The sequence below is a fragment of the Epinephelus moara genome, chromosome 2, assembly GCF_006386435.1.
Source record: "Epinephelus moara isolate mb chromosome 2, YSFRI_EMoa_1.0, whole genome shotgun sequence".
NCBI classification, from domain to species: domain Eukaryota; kingdom Metazoa; phylum Chordata; class Actinopteri; order Perciformes; family Serranidae; genus Epinephelus; species Epinephelus moara.
The window spans coordinates 16,273,739-16,292,705 of record NC_065507.1 but is presented as its reverse complement, the minus strand read 5'-3'; the positions used below and the strand labels follow the sequence as shown (position 1 = coordinate 16,292,705).

Sequence of the window (18,967 nt, the reverse complement as noted above, 5' to 3'; positions counted from 1 at the left end):
TTTGGGGTTTGGTGGAGGAGCTATAGTCAGTGGAATACAGTTGCTCTGACTGTAGCTTTTTAACTGTATTTTTGCTACACGGATGCATTGCATTTTAGCCATTTTCGCTGGTTGTGGTATGTAATGTCACATACTGTAAATTCACTAGTACAGTATTATAATTAATACTACAACTACAACACATATCTTGCATGGATCAACTGAATGCCTTGAGCCTCCTCAGCAACACTCTCACAGTTCAGCTCTGTACAATACCAATACAGTCACACTGACAAAAACAAAATACGTGTATCAGTTTATATGTATGCTGTGTGCCTATCAGCTTTGACACTTGTCCTGCAGTCCAGAAATAATATATCACAGTTACTTCACTACGGGTGTGTTCAGACATATAAAGTATGCCCATAAGTTTGTCCATGAAAGAGTGTGACTGTGTCTGAAAGCCAGCAAAGAAAACAGGTAGACAGAGAGAGAGAGAGATACAGGCTGTTTGTGCAGCATGCTTGGCTGCCGAAGCAGCTAACCCCTTGAGCATGACTCCCATCAGAAACACACTGAGCACTAAAGCACACATCACTAACACACAAGCTGCAGGTTTCTGTGTCTCCTTACGAATGTACAGTAAATGTGGCTTCATTGTGTCTGTAGCCATTATACAGAGGACTAAAGAAACACAAACTTCCATGAATTCACTTGACATTTCAAACAAACAGTACACATCCTACACTCTTGTGAGTATGCTGTAACCTAGTAACATGGCCCGCTGGGGCTGAGACAAACACGACTGCATTCTGACGGAATCCGCAAAGACCAAAGGTCTATATTTGGGAAAATTAAAAGTTTCAACGCTGTATATAAATAAAGCAAAATGTAGATTAAAGAGCATTTGTGCACAGTGTGCCTGCAAAACTGTGTGGGTGCATATTTGCGAGTAAAGTCGAGGTAGGTCAATACTACAGTAAACTTCTTCGTAAGCTACTGTGGGAGTATTGTGGTGTTATTGTTTCTATGCCTGTATGTGTGGGGTGGGGAATGTGTGTGTGTGTGTGTGTACCTCGTACGTGATCTTCAGACTGGACTGCAGCAGTATGGGTGGAAATCTGGGGTGAACTTCAGCTGTCAGCCACAGACGGAAGCCTGGTTTGGGATGTAGCACATTTAACTCCTGTGGAGGAAGGACAGACACACATGAGACACATTGTACACTTGAAGAGAGCACCACATGAGAGTGATATAAGACCAGACTGCTTGTGCAGTAATATCTGGCTGTAAATACAAGTGCTAGCTGAGGTCTTTCTTTCCACATGCATCTCCACCCACACACACATATGCAAAAACACACAACTATACTGACTAATACATAAAACTTACTCATAAGTTGGAACAGTTAGGGAAGACTTCATTGCACACATTGCCCAGATACTGTATCGCGTAGGTCCATCAGTTGTCTAAACTGCTAATCTTGTGTAGAGTTGCAAAGGGCTGGGATGTATCCCAGTACATCCACAAAGGTAGGATGGATTTAAAGGAGAAGTCGGGGTTTTTTGCACTTTAAGCCCCATTTCTGGGTTGTTTATGATAAAATAGAGTGGTTAAGACCAAAACAGTGACAATTGCTCCTTTTCAGAGAATTTGGCTTTCCCCTGCCTGGCTTAACACTGCTGCCTATGGCCATGTGTGAACCTGTCCTAAAACCACCCTAAACGTTTGTTTTCAAAGCCATGAAACTCACCGAGTGGTCTGTGGTGTTCATTGATGTTCTGACATAAAAATCGCAGTAAACTGTGGTTTCCGTGATGATTTAGTTGACATTTTGTGTAATCCACTGGTTTTCTATAGGAAGCCTCATTGTCCGTTGGTAGTAATCCGCCACCGGAAACAGAAAGGGGGTTGTTTACGACAATGTTGTAGTCATTGTAGTCTTTTAGCTCAGCGAAAGTGCCGGCTCAACAGTGCTGTGTGCGCTCCTGGAGGAAGAACGAGAACGAACAAAAACGTTTAAACAACTGCATAATAGATTACTCGCTTGTAAACAACCTTCACAGTACGATGCCTATGAACACAAAGCCAACCCTCTTCTAATGCTTCTTTTCTGTGTCCCATTACATTGCAATGGTTTCCTGCCGGTTGGCAACACCCACATAAAGGAGCATTATCGCCATCAAGTGTGCTAGAGTGTACAACGCTTCAGGGTCAAACGAACGATCAAGCGGAAGTTTACACACGGGTGTGAGGCAACTGAAAAAATAGTTCCACAATCGGGATGAACAGCGAAAACATGGATGGAAACCACAGTTTGCTACGATTTTTATGTCAGAACATCAGCGAACACCACTGACCACTGGGTGAGTTTCATGGCTCTGAAAATGAACATTTAGGGTGGTTTTAGGACAGGTTCACACATGGCCATAGGCAGCAGTGTTAAGACAGGCAGGGGAAAGCCAAATCCTCAGAAAATGAGCAATCATCACAATTTTGGTCTTAACCACTCTATTTCATCATAAACAACCCAGAAATGGGGCTCAAAGTGCAAAATACCGGACTTCTCCTTTAAACACTCGGCCTTGTTGCTGTGAGGTAAAAGTGCTAACCACAAAGTTCATACAAGAGTAGAGAAATAACTTTATACTGCACTAAATGCAGTTTTTCATATCCATAACTTTGGAGGGAAGAATCTGCTGACTCCCACATATTCCCTAAAAGCAACTTTCTAATCTTTAACTGAAAATTTATCTGAGCATAGATGTAACTAAACCGCACCATGCCAAACAATGTTTTTTACTGAGAAAACATTTCTTCATAAATGTATATTTGCAGACATGCAGGTATATTAAGTCAACTTTATTTATGTAGTGTGGTCCAATGAACTATAAGGATAACAACCACTATAGTATCTATCAAGTAGATAAACAAAATATTTCCCTTTTTTCCTCTTGGTTCCTTTTTTCACGTAATTCTTTCGCCATTAGAATCACTGCACAGGGACAGATTCTCACTTCTTTTTATTTGTTCCCATCTTTCTTTCTCTCTCTCTGCATCTCTTCTTTTCACTGTCTCCATCGCTGTCTCTTAATCTCAATTTCCAGCTTCCTATCTCTTACTTCTCTTCTTACATGCCTTCCTCCTCTCTTTCTATCCATCTCAAAGACTTGTGGTTAAAAATAGCAAGCTGGCACCTAAGGGTCTTGTGTCATCTGATTGGGTACTCTCACACACACACACACACACACACACACACACACACACACACTGAAATGTAATCAATGTGTTTCTGCATCATTTGGAACCTAATTCATTCTCGTGGAAGCACACATGATCACAGAAAATCAAATAACACAGGAACTGACATCCCTCGAAGAAAACACTGCTGCCTCTCATTGATTGTGTGTGTGTGTGTGTGTGTGTGTGTGTGTGTGTGTGTGTGTGTGTGTGTGTTATGTTTTGTCAACCAGAATTCCACTGGAACAAATGACAGTATTGCAAAAAGATCCAAGACAGAAACACTGACAATGAAGAAGAGATGGGTAGATAAAGACAAAGGACAGAGTGGGAGAGAGCACAAATTTATTTTACTGTTTGCACATCAAAATCTGTCTTTGACAGAACATATCCATATTGTTCAGACTGACTCATACGCAGACAGATAATCAAACCCAACAGGCTTTATTTAAAATTGTCGCTGATTGGAAAGCTGCAGAGATAAGAACCATACGGTACAGTAACTCCTGATACAATCACAACACAATGTTTTCATAGATATGAATTATAAGGACATTATCTAATTTATTTATTATGACACAAAACACTGCAACTAAATATATCCGTTGTTATTTCATTATATTGTTACGGGCAAACAGAGAAACATTTAGAGTGGTAGATAGGAAGATATATCCATAAGTAGATGGATGGAGTGGGTGGTATGAAAAATGAGAGACAGAACAGTGCAAGTGGAAGAATATGAGTAGACAGGGATGAGAGGACATCTGCACTGCCAACTTCAATTATGAACACTAACTGCTCTCCTTCGCTGTCTCTCTTCCCTCCTCTCTCCTCTCTCTAACTGACCAACTGGTTCAGTGAAGGAGGGGAGGACTAGAGAGACAGATGGCAAAAAGAAGCCGGAAAAATTTAGAAACATTGAGAGATACAGTAAGACCGAGCAGATGGACGCGGCTACAGAAACAGAGGCAGATACTAACACAGAATTTCCACCTGCCTGCTGAGGGCTCAGTTCATTCTTTCCCTTTTCCCTCCTTTTACATCCACTGTATCTTCATTCTTTCTGTCCTATGCTCCCTGCCTCCCTCGTTCCCCTTGTTGCGTCAGTTTTTCATTTCAAGCTCGACTGCCGAGACCGCAACCTCATCGGTTGCTGAGCAAAGAGCGAGACAATGAAATAGTGAGAAAAAGAGGAACAGACAGAGAGTTTTACTTATACAACATAAGATAAACAGGGAAGAATCCAGCTGGGAAAGGTGGAAACAAATGGAGGAAAAACAGGGACAAAATACGAAATTAGATACCAGGAGGAGAGAGGAGCAAGAGGTGAGAAGAGTGGAACGGGGAAGGAAAAGAGTAGAAGAGGAGAGCTGTAATAATCTATGGTTTAAGTCACACCAGGAGCACAGACAACTCTGGACAGGAGGGATCTCAGGCTAACCCCAGGGTACGCACATGCACTCACACATACAAAATAACACACTCACACATACAGGTGAGGGCACACACATAGACACAGGCCAATCACTACCAACAGCTGTGGCTCCAAGTGAGATATGACCTGCCACAGTGACACAGCACTGAACAAAACCCCAGCAAGAGCACACAGACACAAATAAACACAAAGAAACTGGAAGACACATATTAACCCACTTACTGTATGTACAAAAAGTTAGACAAATAAACAAACACACAGGGTAACAGACACAGCCGCACAAACAGCAGCACAGTGACTAATACGGGCCGACAGGTAGAGAGCAAAATGTGTTTGTGCAGACAAAGGACGGAAGGCAATTTTAGATATGGAAATTTGGGTAGCCAGCAGAATGTCTTCTTGTGTTCTTGTGTTTAGCGTGTTGTAATATTATAGATAAACACTGACAAGCCGGTGAAACATGGAATTACACACTCACTTGAAGTACATCACATCCTCCAGGCTCCCCCCTTTGGGAAGTATGTAGTTTGTATCTCCACTAGTCTGTATTGTTGTGAGGTGACACATTTTTTATAGGAACACTGTCCCACATGAGGCCTCTGTTGGACTCTGTTATATGTCAACATCAGTTGCATGTTTCTCATTCTTATGCAAATTTACTGGCATTCTACTGTCAGCAATACGTATCATGGGTCTCATTCATGAAAAGTGAGTAAATCTGTGTGTAGATTTGCACATAAAAGCCTACGCTACTAAAAACCTACTCCGGATTCAGGAACGCCGCGGGAAACTCAGATTTGGACTTAAGAAAAAACATTTTATTTTCTTCAGTTAGTAGTGGTGTGACAGAGACAGGCAAAGCGAAGGCCTGGAGTGAGGTAACAGATGCTGTTAATGTTGTCTCCGTAGTACAAAGAACCATGTAAGAGGTGTAGCGTAAATGGTTTTATATGAAACTGGAGGCAAAGAAACGCATAAGCACACACAAAAAAAATACAGCGGTCACCAAACAAACAGAAGATTCATTTGTGGGGTTTTGAATGAAGTGGGAACCGGAAACCAGAGATGTTTTGTGCGTAATGGATAAACTCTAAATCAGTGATGGCTGTGGGAATATAGAGCTATTTAACATTTATTTTAACAAACGATACGGATAATATATAGCCTACAGCAGTTTTGTATGCATCGTCTTCAAATTATTTGAATCTTAATAGCCTAAAGTTCTGTTTTATACAACGGAAATTAAACATTTTTCAAATCAGATTTATTCATTCAACTGATCAAAAAGCCACAAAAAAACAAAAAACAAAACGTGTTGTCTCAAATAATTCTTTCAGCTGGCGCGTGCTCCTTTGTGGCTCCACCACCTACTGCCCCTGCTGAACCCAGGCACCGAGGCCGAAGAGGCTGTGATCTGGCTGTCCTTACGGATATTTTTATTATCATCATTCAACATGTAGAAAGAACGTGTAATCTATTGAGTCGATTTACATAGATAATTCACAATCATGAACCTAATCTGGATCTTAAACCTGCTAATTGCCAACTAATTTAACTAAATGTGTTATATTTTTAATATTTTGTCATGTTTAGATTACGTGTTTCAAAGGCATCTGTGTATTGTGTACATAACAGAGCGCAATACGAATTAAAATTGTAATTTCCAATAGTGACAAGCAATATTTATGTGCTTTACTAAATTTACACAAGCATTACGAGTGGTCAGGAGCAGGAGTAGATTTTGTCAGTAGCTACGAAAAGATTGGAGCTACTAAAATATTGATGAATGCGGACATAAACGTAAATTTCCGTCTGCGAACAGTTTACACACAAATTCCTTCTGCTCACATTTCATGAATGAGACCCCATGTGTCCTCTCCATTGTTTTTTTTGTCATCTGGTTTTAAAACACCTGCCCCGTGTGAGGCTCGAGCTCACGACCTTCAGATTATGAGACTGACGCGCTGCCTACTGCGCCAACGAGGCGTGAAAAGCTTTACTTCATGATTACAACAACTTCTCACAGTTGCAACTGTAATATGACTTGGTTTTTCTTCTTTAGTCTAATGTGGAAACTATGATTTTACTGTAAATGTGCTTTAACGAACTATCTGGTAATATTACTGTATTTTCTGACAACAACAAAACATAAAGTGCATGTGCAGATGATACTGATGTGCTGCCTTCCCTCCAGTTCTTACTTTGATTCACCATAATATGGAACCAGCAGTTCACCAGCAAGAAAATATGACTCAGACAAAAACGTAGGCAGGGTTAAGCCTGGTCACAACCTGGAGGGGACACCATATGAGCAACACACTAATGAGGAGAGGCTGGGACCATGAATTTGTTCCCTGAGGACTAACCAGCATCCCTTTGATATCTTGTTTAAAGCTCCTTTGAGATTATTTTATATTCAGAGGAGTTCCTCTACCTTCCTGACACTGTGGCCTTGAGATAATGTTAACAGGTGCTTGTTTCAGTGGGCCCTTTTCTTCAATTTATTTTCATGGACTTAGTATTTGTAGAGTTGCCACTGTGCCAACTGGTGCCTTATCCGAGATGCATGTTTCCATTCAAAGAAGACAGGGTCGCAATTAGAAACGTAACATTGAAAAAAATCATTAGTCTGGCATTTTATTGTATTGCAAAATAATCAAGTAAACTTTGTGCAACTCTCCTCTTTGAATGGTTTTCATGGACTTGGCCTACAGGACTTATTAAATTGGACGTTTCCCTGCAGATCGTTTTCTTGGACTAACTTTGGAAGTGTTATGATGGATTTATCATATTAGTTTTGGACTTGTTATAGTCCCCTTGCTGGGTCCTTGCATCATGTTTTTGAGCTACACCCATGGCTCCTGATGTCAACCTGGCTTTGCACAGATGTGGCTGCAGAATAATATAATTATAAAGTAATTACTGTTACATATGTGACAGAAATTGTTGATGCAATGCAACTCATACTCATGCAATCCTATTGTGGACAGACACATATCCATATCCAAACACATAGAATCTCTGTAGGGTAAACACAGTGAGTTTGATCACGCTCTCCAGAAATTGATCGATAAAGGTCTATGTCAGGTGCTACTATGCAATAATTAAAGATAGCAGAATGTTTCAACCATAAAGCACAAACTGCAGAGAATACAGAAGAGACATACACACATAAACATTAACACCAGTCGCTAAGACATTACCACACACAGAGTACCTACTTTTTCCAGGAGCGGCAGCCATGTAGTGACAAGGTGAAGGTTTTTCAGGCAAAGCCAGTCTCCATTTCGAGAACATTCTCTGAGTGTAGCTAAGGCCACATCAGCCTGTCCCTGACCCATGGAGATCTAGACAGACAGAGGGAGTGGGGAGAGGTGGGAGGGGGCGAGAAACAGAAGCAGTGGGATGGAAAATTTGATTCTACATTGTAATTTCTCAGAAGTTAGGGGGCAGATAATCTGATTCAGTATTTGAATTCATCCAGCTCCTCAGCGGGAGAAACAATGAAATACTTGCAAAGTGAGATTCCCATTGTGAGTTTTATCAATAGATTTCCCACAGAGGCCAGTAACTCAGAACCAATCTGATTTATATTTATATTGAACTGATTTGACTTCGAGTAATGTTATATGCAGCATATGAGTGGAACGCTGCATGTACTTCAGTGCCCAATATATGGGTTCACTTGTGTGTGTGTGTGTGTGTGTGTGTGTGTGTGTTATTTTTCCTTGTTAAAGGTTTACTTGGGGTACTTCTTCCTTATCCGCTGTGAGGGTCCAAGAACAGAGGATGTCGTATGGTGTAAAGCCCCCTAAGGCAAATTGTGATTTGTGATATTGGGCTATATAAATTCAAATTTACTGAATATATACAGTTGGTGTTAGTTACAATGGAAGTAGTAAAAATTCGTATTATCTGTTAACTGAACATTCCTTAGCTATATGGTCAAATAAATGGGAGTGCTAAAACTGTGAGATGATTGTGGAAAGGTCTGCATACTTAAAAACTTTTAAAATGGTATTTTATAATTATAAAACGAAAAAAATATATTTATATTTTGAAGGTTGTAAAAAACATGGTGATCTTTTGTGGTAAGGGGTCTTGTTAGAGTCATTTAAAACTGAAAGGAAATTGGAAGTACAATTCAAGCTGCAGTGAAAGAACATGTCGTGCAAAGCAATGCTATTGCTCTTGTGTGTGTTTTCAATAGTCTTTTGAAGACAGTGGAGTTCCGTCGACTGGGGGCAGAGGCTCAGTGTCAAGGCTCTGACTACACTGACGATACTTCCTGGTAAGTTACATTTCTTTGTGGGTTTGGGTCTCAGACTTCTTACAAAAAGGTAAAATAATACCAGCATTGGTCTTGAAGAACTATAAACCGCAAGTTGAATAGCTGCAAGTGTGTCAAGGGCAAAGGCAGTTTTCTCAGACATCTTGAAATATATGTAATTATAAAATATTACAATTGATGAACTCTACTGGCAGAACCTCACCAAAAGCTATTCAATACAACACTGAATAGCTCTTGTAGCGCTCTGTCTTTGAGATGCAAAATAGACCACTCTGTGGATCTGATCTTGGTATTCTGTTGGAAACATTCCCTTGCACTTGATAATCTGCTGTGACTTCTCCCATTTATACCCGTTATCCTCTACCTCGTGATAGTTGTCCCTGCCCACGGTTTCTGCTGCTAGTTCCGCAAGCTCCTGGGACGGGTCTGCCCCTGGAGAGATGATGATCAACACGGGCTCCCATTCCAAAGTCTCAGTGTAGAGACGACGCAGGTTCAGAGGAGGTGGGGAGAGCTCTTTCATACCTGCAGAGAAGAGGAGAGGGAGATAATGAAGGGTGTGAAAGACAGATCCGTGAAGAGTGTTTCAACATTTTAAGTTGATATACTACTCAAAGTCAAAATGACTGGATATGGTGCGCAGAGAGGGTACACCAGGAGGGGACAGATAAAAGGCGAAACGAAGGAGCAGGAAACAAGAGGTGGTGGTAAATGATAGTAAGTAGCATCAAAGGGGCATTTGGTTAAGGTAGATGGGAAAGAAAAAGACACAGACTGGCTAGACAAATCAAGTGGGAAAAGATGACAGGGAGACAGAGGGGCCTGAACGGAGAGGGGTAGACAGTGCCTTAAGGGGAGTGATGGAGAAGGGAGGTTGGGGAAAAGGGAAGGAAAAAAAAGCAGAAGAAGAGGGAGAGCAGAAGGGAGGCGTTGATGGAGAAAGAGAGCGAGGGCACAAGAGGAAGAGACAGAGTGAGAGAGATTAGGAGCATGATGTGCTGTGCATACTGAGTGCTAGGTATGCAGCAGTATTCACCACACATAGCAGAAGAATACCTTGTCAGCCCCCTGGTGTTGGGAAGCAAGGCTCTTTGTGTATGTGCCTAAGTGTGTGTCTGCATGTGTGCGTTTCCTCACTGAGCATTAGGGTCTAATCCTGCTGTAATATTGTGAATGATATATCAGATACGGGTTAATAGTGACACACAAGCAGCGATACAGGCTCACACAGTGTGAGTGGCTGGAAATTCCGCTGTGACGTTATTCACACATATCAGCACATATCTCTTGCAGACACACACACGCATGCGTACAGAGACACACACACACACACACACACGCACGCACACACACACACACGCACACACACACACACACACACACACACGCACAGTGCTGTCTTTTCTGGTTGAGACGACAGCCCCAGCCTGAACATTCTTTTGGTGTCTGCTGCCAAATGCAATCTGCTGCACAAGAAATACACATACGTGCACGCGCGCAAGGTCTTGGTAGAGAACATCTTGGAGCGACCTTTTGCTGCATCACCATGGCAACACTAAGAAAAACAGTCATCTGACCACATGGCTTGTGATGTCTGACTGCAAAAAAGGGAGCATTTACAGAACGTGCGCGTGCACAAATACATACACAACTACCTTTGACACGGGCAGGTAATCAGTATTCGTGCTGCAGACCAGCATCCTCTGTCTCTGAATAGCAAAGTTCACCTTGGCTTTTATGACACACAATCAGGGCAGAGAGGAGCCTAGAAAAAGACACAGTCTGCCTATAGTTCAAACGCTGCTTAGTGGCGGAAACACTGAATGGCTAAGAATTAATGATCAGACACTTGGTAGCGCACAACACTTGACATTACAGAAATTGGCAGGATGCATTTGCATTTAAAAGCTGATTGATTGTTAAAACAAAAAAGGGTGTCATCTAAGCCAGATGATTGATAAAGAAATAACTGAAAGACAGAGAGAGATGCTTTTTATGCATATGTGAAAGAGGGTTTTTATTTTTTGAGAAGTAGAGTGAGCAAGCCAGTGAGTGAGCACAAGTGTGTGTGTGTGTGTGTGTGTGTGTGTTTGTGTTCACCCAGGCATGCCTGTGTGCGTGAGCAGTGCCCAGGCCTGGACTGGGGGGATTGAGTGAGATTAGCTGTAAGAGGATTACAGACCATGCCTCATTAGCATACTGATTTACTGCCAAAAACACATACACATACACACAAAATCTTCTTCTCCCCTGTTCTTCTTTTTTCATCTGTCTGTCTTTCTCTCACTCTCTCATTCAGACACACAATCTCACCCACATCGTGCACTTTCATACACACACTACACCTTCATCAATGGGTTCACTTGGCGTTCAAGGAGTACAAGGACTATCTCTTTATCAGCATTCTGTAACTGTGTGTTTCATTAGAACTGCCAGACAAACAAGAAGAGGGACAACAAAAGTGCCATTTGTGCTTTTGGTACATGAGCTCTAATGGACACACAGATACACACCTTTAAAGAATAGGAGAGAGATGGGATGTTTGACACCCACGAACTCAGGAGTACATGTAGCCACATATACACAAAGACGAGAAAGAAGAAAAACACACTGTCACAGACATACACAGGCTACTGCGTGATCCTGAATAGACATTTTTCTCATATTTGACAAAAGCATTCACAACCTTGTTGGGCTTGGCGTAGTAGTTAGTGTGTTGGTCTCACTATCTGAAGGCTGTGAGTTTAAGTGTCATCTGGGTCAGGTCATTCAAAGAAAACTAATTGTGTGGAAACAAAAAGATGAATGAATGGAGAAAGTTACTACACAATCAGTGAGGTGCAATTATAATATGCGCCATCAAAGATGGAGAGATGGGCTGATGGACACCCACAAACAGCGATATACAGATAGGCACACACAAAGGCTAGAGTGTGCCCCTCAGTGAGCAAGTATTATAATTAGCACTCTGGAGCAGCTGCACAACAGCTGACACTGAGTTTCAGTGAATAGAGCTTTTGCTATCAGTAGGAAGCAAGGCAGTCAGAGTATTCTGGCTCACCAAAGTGCTGTCTCCCTTTCTGTCTATATCTTCTCCCTTCCATCCTTTTTCGCAACCACTTCTTTTCCTCTGGGGCTCTTTTGAATGTCCTATTAACAAAATTGGTGAAACACTTTGAGAGTTGAGAAAAAATGCTTCACTAAATTCCAGAGGAAAAAAAACCGTAGAGGATTTTGGTTCAAGAAAACAAGTTGAGCTATTTTTGTCACTGTGACATATCTACTCATTTTCAAGGTCTCATTAGTGAAGCAGGCAGTGCCTCAGCCGCATATTCTGAAGGTCTCCAGTTGAAGCCTCATGCAGGGCACCTTTTGAAGTCATGAAACACACTAAAGAAGTGACACACCACATGGTGTCAATATTGACGTCACATTGCTGTGGGCACATAAAGTGTTAGAGAGCATTGTTCATTATACGGATTTTCACCTTACAGCCTCATCAGCCAAAAGGTAGTGCGTCAGTCCCAAAATCTGAAAATTGGACATTTGAGCCTCACAGGAGAGAGGCTGCAGAGATTTATTCATACAACAACATGCTGTCAAAAGCAAAAATAATGCAGTGTAATAATGGAGTATTGGTCTGTCCGAGGCTGAACTTGTACATGAAAACCACGAGCAGTTTTTAACCACACAAGCAGTATGGTAATGTCGGCCAGGTGGTTTGATCCAGTCTGACGAATCTTAACAACTATTGAAGAACTGCCTTTGAATCTGGTAGAAACATTCATGGGTCTCAGGGAATGAATCCTATTAACTTTGGTGTTCCCTTTAATTTACCTCTAGCACCAACATACAGTTGACAGTTTTTGTCTTGATGTATTGCTTGACTGTTTTGACTTTTTGATAGATTGTCATGGATATATTACTGTAATTGAGTGTAGAGACTAAAATGTTATCCTTTTAATTTTTTTTCCCTCCATGATTGGGGCAGTTTTTGTAGCCTCGTTGGCGCAGTTGGCAGCGCGTCAGTCTCATAATCTGAAGGTCGTGAGTTCAAGCCTCACACGGGGCATGTGTTTTAAAATCTCCGAAGATGATATGGCTCCACTGGCCTCAATAATCCACGACCTTGGGCAATGGGCTGGTTTGCAGTTGAGGGTAAAGCAGTTGGGATGTCAACGCCTCCAAATCTGACTCAGTGGTTCTCTGAAAAAGACTGGAGTGTTTCCTCCAGGTTGGGAGTGAGTTGCTGCTCTAGGTAAAGGAATATTAAATATCTCAAGGTTTAGTTCATGAGTAAAGGTAAAGTTGCTTGGAGTACAGGTACTAGGCGGTCCAGACATCTTACAGAATGCCTCATGATCACCTTCGTTTGGAAGTTTTCGGGCTCATTTAACTGGTAGGAAACCCTGGGGTAGACCTAGAACACATTGGAGACATTCTACATCTCATCTGGCCTGAGAAGGAGGAGCTGAAAGACATAACTAGGGAGAGAGGTGTCTGGATTACCTTGCTTAGCCTTATGCCACCACTACCTGTCCCTGGATACTACGCAAAAAATCGATGGACTGATAAGCCCCTTTTACACTGCCTGTTAAAGGTGGGAATATAGCGCCATTATGCTGCCTCGCTTTTCTGTATATAAGGTACAATTGCGGAATGGGGGGACAGAGTTGTCTCACCTTAATCAGTCACAGGAGGTAGTTCAGTGCCAAAATGGCATCTGTAAAAACAGAACAGCCAGCAGGATGGTGGCATGAGCATGATGGGTGTGACATTTTGACGATGTGTTAGATGTGTGACACATCACGGGAGATTTAAAACTCAGCTTCTGTAAATGTTCCTCAATTAGGAAAACAATGAGGTTCGGGTGCTCCTTGCCTCTGAGTAGAAGACAAGATCAGCCACCATATAAGAGAGAAGGTTTAGAAATTGCTGCCGACACATATGTTGTATGTCACACTAGAGGCTGAGGCCGTTGTGTTAAATTTCACACCCGTCACACCTAATTCCACGATGCCGGGATGCTATTTAAAATCACACACTGGAGTGGAATGATGCCGCCACTGTTTGGTTCTGTGTAAATTACAAGGGAGGAATAAAGAAGGAACAGAAGGAACAGAACAGTTTTAAGACTACTCATCCATGTGGGCTTACAAGAAGTAGGCAGTGTGTCACTGTCATTTGTGCACATTCTTTGTGGACAATACAGTAACATTACTACAGTGTTGCATTGAAGAACACTTAGATTAAAAGTCAAGTTGCCACATTAAACAGCACACGAAATATCAAGTCACTTCACAATTGCAAACGTGACAACTCCTCTTAATCATAAATTCACAATTTCAAAGCCTCGTTGGCACAGTAGGCAGCGCGTCAGTCTCATAATCTGAAGGTCGTGAGTCCAAGCCTCACACGGGGCAGCTGTTTTAAAATTGCACTACAAAACACAATGGAGGACACACATGGTACATATAAGTGAAAAATGGAAAAACATATAACTGATGCTGAAAAATCAATCTTTCAGAGGCCTGAAGTTGGTAGTTTCTTCGTGGAAATGTGTCACCTCACAAAAACATAGAATAGAGGAGACTGAAACCACATACTTTCAAAAGTATATGTATGCTGTAAATACCATGAATAGTCTCAAGGACTTGACTGCACCATAAATAGAACATTTTAAGCCTCAATGGCACATCTGAATAATTTGAAGCTCGTGAGTAAATCTAAGAGTTGTGAGTTCAAACCTCACACGGGGCACACAGTTAAGGCAAATTATAGAATACAGTAAAGTGGAAACATATTACTCAGCGTCATTATTGTGAATTAACTGGGTATGTAGTAAAGTAATAGGACTGAAGAACTACTGGTTCAGCATAAGAATCAAAAACTCAAATTAAAAGTTGTAGTTGGAACCTGAGACCAGGGCTGGATGTCATTTATCAACTCTAAAAACGTAGGTCAAGTTTTTGTGCACTTTTTTTTTGTTTTTGAAACACTGAAAATGTTACCTTCATACAGGAGTTTCTTTTTATATTTTTCATTATTCTTGTATTACTGTATCCGTGATTGCCTTAAAGGTGAGAGGACTGCCCCAAGTCCAGCATCTCTCCTGCTCATCTTTGTTTGCTTTATGCTATCCAGCACCCTGACACCATACCTCTCACTCATCCATGCACATACATCCATCACTCACTTGACTGACTGCCATATACCATTGTATTCTCATTTTCCATATTTCATGCCTATTTCAGAGCCTCGTTGGCGCAGTAGGCAGCGCGTCAGTCTCATAATCTGAAGGCCGTGAGTTCGAACCTCACATGGGGCAGCTGTTTTAAAATCAGACTACAAAACACAATGGTGGACACATGTGGTACATGCCTGTGAGAGCAAAATTCCAGTATATCTACATAAAAATGAAAAACATGTAACTGATGCTGATAAATAAAAGAATCTTACAGAGGCCTCAAGTCAGGCAGTTTCCTCGTGAAAAAGTGTCACCTCACAACGACACAGAATAGAGGAAACACAAACTACAAACTGCCAAAAGCATATGTACTTGGAAACGTTATCACTACGCCACCAGTCATTCAGTAGTGTTTTGTTATTCATTGTGTGTTGGTGATTGCACTTCAGCTGATCTCAGTTCAGCATCTCTCCTGCTCAGCTTTGTTTGTTTTAAGATATCCAGCATAAATCTGTGACACCATACCTCATGGTCATCCAAGCACACATATTTACCACTGACTAATGTGACTACTACATCCACTTTACTATTACTTCTTTTGTTGGGGTTATCTTCTTAGCCTTGTGATTTCCTTGAGTATGAAAATACTTTTAGATAACCTTTTAAAGGTCAATTTTGGAACTGCTTTCAGTATTCAGAGAAATGAACTGAAAATATAATTTATCCATGCTCTCTTGAGAGCCACCAGACTCCATTAACAAAAAGAGCAATTTTACCTCTCTATTTGGTGTATTAAACATGATTCAAGCCAATAATTTGTTTGATAACTCAATTGTATCTGTTTGTTTTGGAGTTTGTCTAGCACCTAGTGGCCAGGAATCAATTTATTCAGCTTTAACCCATATATTAATGTAAGTATTTCTTCTGCAATCCAACTCTAATTAAGGTTCCACCGAGACTTGAACTCAGATCACTGGATTCAAAGTCCAGAATGCTAACCATTACACCATGGAACCACAGACAACAGAAATCATAGCCGTTGTATGACTATTTTTGGTGTAAACATACACTGATGTTAATGAGTATACAGACTAAATTGTTATGCTTTCAGTTTTTTCCCATAAAGGCAAGAGATTTTGTGGCTTCTTGGCGCAGTAAGCAGTAGTCAGTAGTCTTAATAATCTGACGGTTGAGAATATGTCACCTCAAAATTTAGAACAACAATAAGGAATACTGATGCTGAAAAATCAAAGAATCTTACAGAGGCCTGAAGTCGGGCAGTTTCCTCGTGAAAATCTAAGCTTCGTGAGTTCAAACCTCACACAGAGCAGCCTTTTCAAGCAAATTATAGAATACAGTGAGGAGGAAGCATATTACTCCACATCATTATTGTGAAACAACTGCGTATGTAGTAAAGTACTAGGACTGAAGAACAACTGGTTCGCCATAAGAATCAAAAACTCAAATTAAAAGTTGTAGTTGGAACCTGAGACCAGGGCTGGGTGTTATCAACTCTAAAAACAACTGTCAACTTTTTGTGCACATTCTTTTTGAAACGCTGAAAACGTTACCTTTATACAGTAGTTTCTTTTTATATTTTTCATTATTCTTGTGTTATTGTGTCTGTGCCTTATGGCCGGTATACACTGTGCGATTTTGGACTGTCCCAGACGAAAGATGGCCATCGTGGGAGAAACGTGGCGATATCTTTGGTCGTGGCTCTAAAACGGTGGTCTTACGTCGCACTGTGAGACAGGTTCAAGGACGGCCGTTGTCAACGTCTTGCGACCAAAGATAAGCTGAGATAAAATTCTGACAGTGTCAGAAATTTAGGATGACTACCTCTCGGTGTGACAGCTGCTACGACCTACGTCTACTAATCAACCAACAAAATTGCAGCACGAAATGACACAACGGTCACCGCGACACCAGCGCTAAACCCAAACAAATGATCGCTTGCCATGGAGATAAAACAAACAAAAAGAAGTCTGTGGAACTCCCAGAAAGAGGAAAGTTTGGTGGAGCTGTGGCAGCAGAAGCCTTGTTTATTTGATGTTTCCTCCAGCTGCTATCATGACTGCGAGAAAAAAGACGCTGCATGGAAGGAAATTGTGGAGGAACTGCAACTTCCAGGTCAGCAAGCTACCTATGGTGGCGCAGATGGATGACGTACGCTGATGCGGTGCACACCGATGACGTTGCCTATTGACGTACGTCGTAACCTGCAATTCAGTAGTAAACGGCTGGGTGATGAGAATATCAGGTTGATTGTAACCTTTCTGTCAACATCTTGTAGTTCAAATACATTGTTGTTATGTATGTATACAGACTGAATGCTTATTGTTTCAATTTCCATTTAATATTTTGACCTACTTTTACAGCCTCGTTGGCGCAGTAGGCAGCGCGTCAGTCTCATAATCTGAAGGCCGTGAGTTCAAACCTCACACGGGGCAGCTGTTTTAAAATCGGACTACAAAACACAATGGTGGACACACGTGGTACATGCTAGTGAGATCAAAATTCCAGTATATCTGTATAAAAATTAAAAACATTCAACAGATGCCAGAAAATCAAAGAATCTTACAGGCCTCCCATGAGGCAGCTTCCTCATGAAAAAGTGTCACCTCACAACGACACAGAATAGAGGAGACTGAAACCCCGTACTGCTGTAAGTATATGTATCTGGAAACATTATCGCCACCAGTCATTCAGTAGTGTTTTGTTATTGGTTGTGTGTCTGTGATTGCACTTCAGCTGATCTCAGTTCAGCATCTCTCCTACTCAGCTTTGTTTGTTTTAAGCTATCCAGCATAAATCTGTGACACCATACCTCTTGTTTATCCAAGCACACATATTCACCACTGATGTGACTACTACATGCTCTCCACTATTATTTATTTTGTTGTGGTTATCTTCTTAGCCTTGTGATTTCTGGGTATGTAGTGAAGAACTATGACTCAAGAACCATTGGTGTGGGATAAGAATCAAAAACTCAAGTTAAAAGTTGTAGTTGGAACCTGAGACTAGGGATGGGTGTCGTCATTAACTTTTTGTGCACATTTTTTGGAACACTGAAGACGTTACCTTTATACTGTAGTTTTTTTTATTCCTGTGTTATTGTATCTGTGCCTTAAAGCTATAGTGCGTAACTTCTACAGGTCCGTAAATGTCTGTTTCACCCAAGCCACTACTAGAGGAGATGACACAATGCTGATTAAGCCGATAAGGTCTGCTCTAACATCTCGCGGTATTTTTCAATATATATCATTTTTAGTTTGCGTGTCAACCGGCGACATTCCTGCACTGGCGCTCAGGAAATGCTTCCTCACAACAAGAAGGGAGGGGGAGGAAGAGCGGAGAGTGTCATAGCAAGAGGTAGAGCGCAGGTAGAAAGAGAAAGCAACATGGCGGAGAAGTGGCCGAGACACGGTTCTGAAGTGGATCCTACCACAAAGAAAAAGCCTGGACGTTCGGCTGAAGTTCTATTAGCAAAGAAGGAAAGTGACTGATGGAGAAGGCAAACAAGGATTTGTATTGGCGTTGCTTTTCCTCGGTGGAGAGCCCTGAAGGAAAAAATTGGGCTGAGGGCAGACACGGATGTTGCCTTGCTGCTGTTGGATAAGTAAGTGACTAGGTTTATAATTATATTATGAGTAGTATGTGTTGCTGTTACATGTACTGGACCTTGTACTTTATTATTTTCTTGGAAATGGTGCTATGAATGTAATGTAATGTTAGCAGCCTGGTGTTCGCCATGTTGTGTAGCATTGTGTACACGGTGTGAAGCGAGTGTTACTCTGTGTACACGGTGCAAAGCGAGTGTTACTCTGTGTAC

At 41.4% G+C, this 18,967-nt stretch overlaps 1 protein-coding gene and 6 non-coding genes across 9 annotated transcripts in view; 4 read left to right on the top strand and 3 right to left on the bottom strand.

Moving 5' to 3' along the window:
- The window catches only part of LOC126405259 (cytoplasmic dynein 2 heavy chain 1), a 145,615-nt gene that overhangs the window by 34,240 nt on the left and 92,408 nt on the right, over positions 1-18,967 (bottom strand). For all 3 annotated transcript variants that reach the window (XM_050068912.1, XM_050068929.1, XM_050068921.1), the window contains 3 exons: positions 9,310-9,470; positions 7,876-8,001; positions 1,055-1,165 (listed from right to left, as the gene is read on the bottom strand). In XM_050068912.1, coding sequence (XP_049924869.1) covers positions 1,055-1,165; positions 7,876-8,001; positions 9,310-9,470 — 398 coding nt within the window. The remainder of the gene's footprint in view (positions 1-1,054; positions 1,166-7,875; positions 8,002-9,309; positions 9,471-18,967) is intronic.
- Positions 6,568-6,640, bottom strand: trnam-cau (transfer RNA methionine (anticodon CAU)). Its single transcript has one exon. It is a non-coding gene; the product is annotated as a tRNA-Met (tRNA).
- Positions 12,945-13,017, top strand: trnam-cau (transfer RNA methionine (anticodon CAU)). Its single transcript has one exon. It is a non-coding gene; the product is annotated as a tRNA-Met (tRNA).
- Positions 14,296-14,368, top strand: trnam-cau (transfer RNA methionine (anticodon CAU)). Its single transcript has one exon. It is a non-coding gene; the product is annotated as a tRNA-Met (tRNA).
- Positions 15,201-15,273, top strand: trnam-cau (transfer RNA methionine (anticodon CAU)). Its single transcript has one exon. It is a non-coding gene; the product is annotated as a tRNA-Met (tRNA).
- trnaq-uug (transfer RNA glutamine (anticodon UUG)) lies at positions 16,077-16,148 on the bottom strand. Its single transcript has one exon. It is a non-coding gene; the product is annotated as a tRNA-Gln (tRNA).
- trnam-cau (transfer RNA methionine (anticodon CAU)) lies at positions 17,513-17,585 on the top strand. The gene has a single exon. It is a non-coding gene; the product is annotated as a tRNA-Met (tRNA).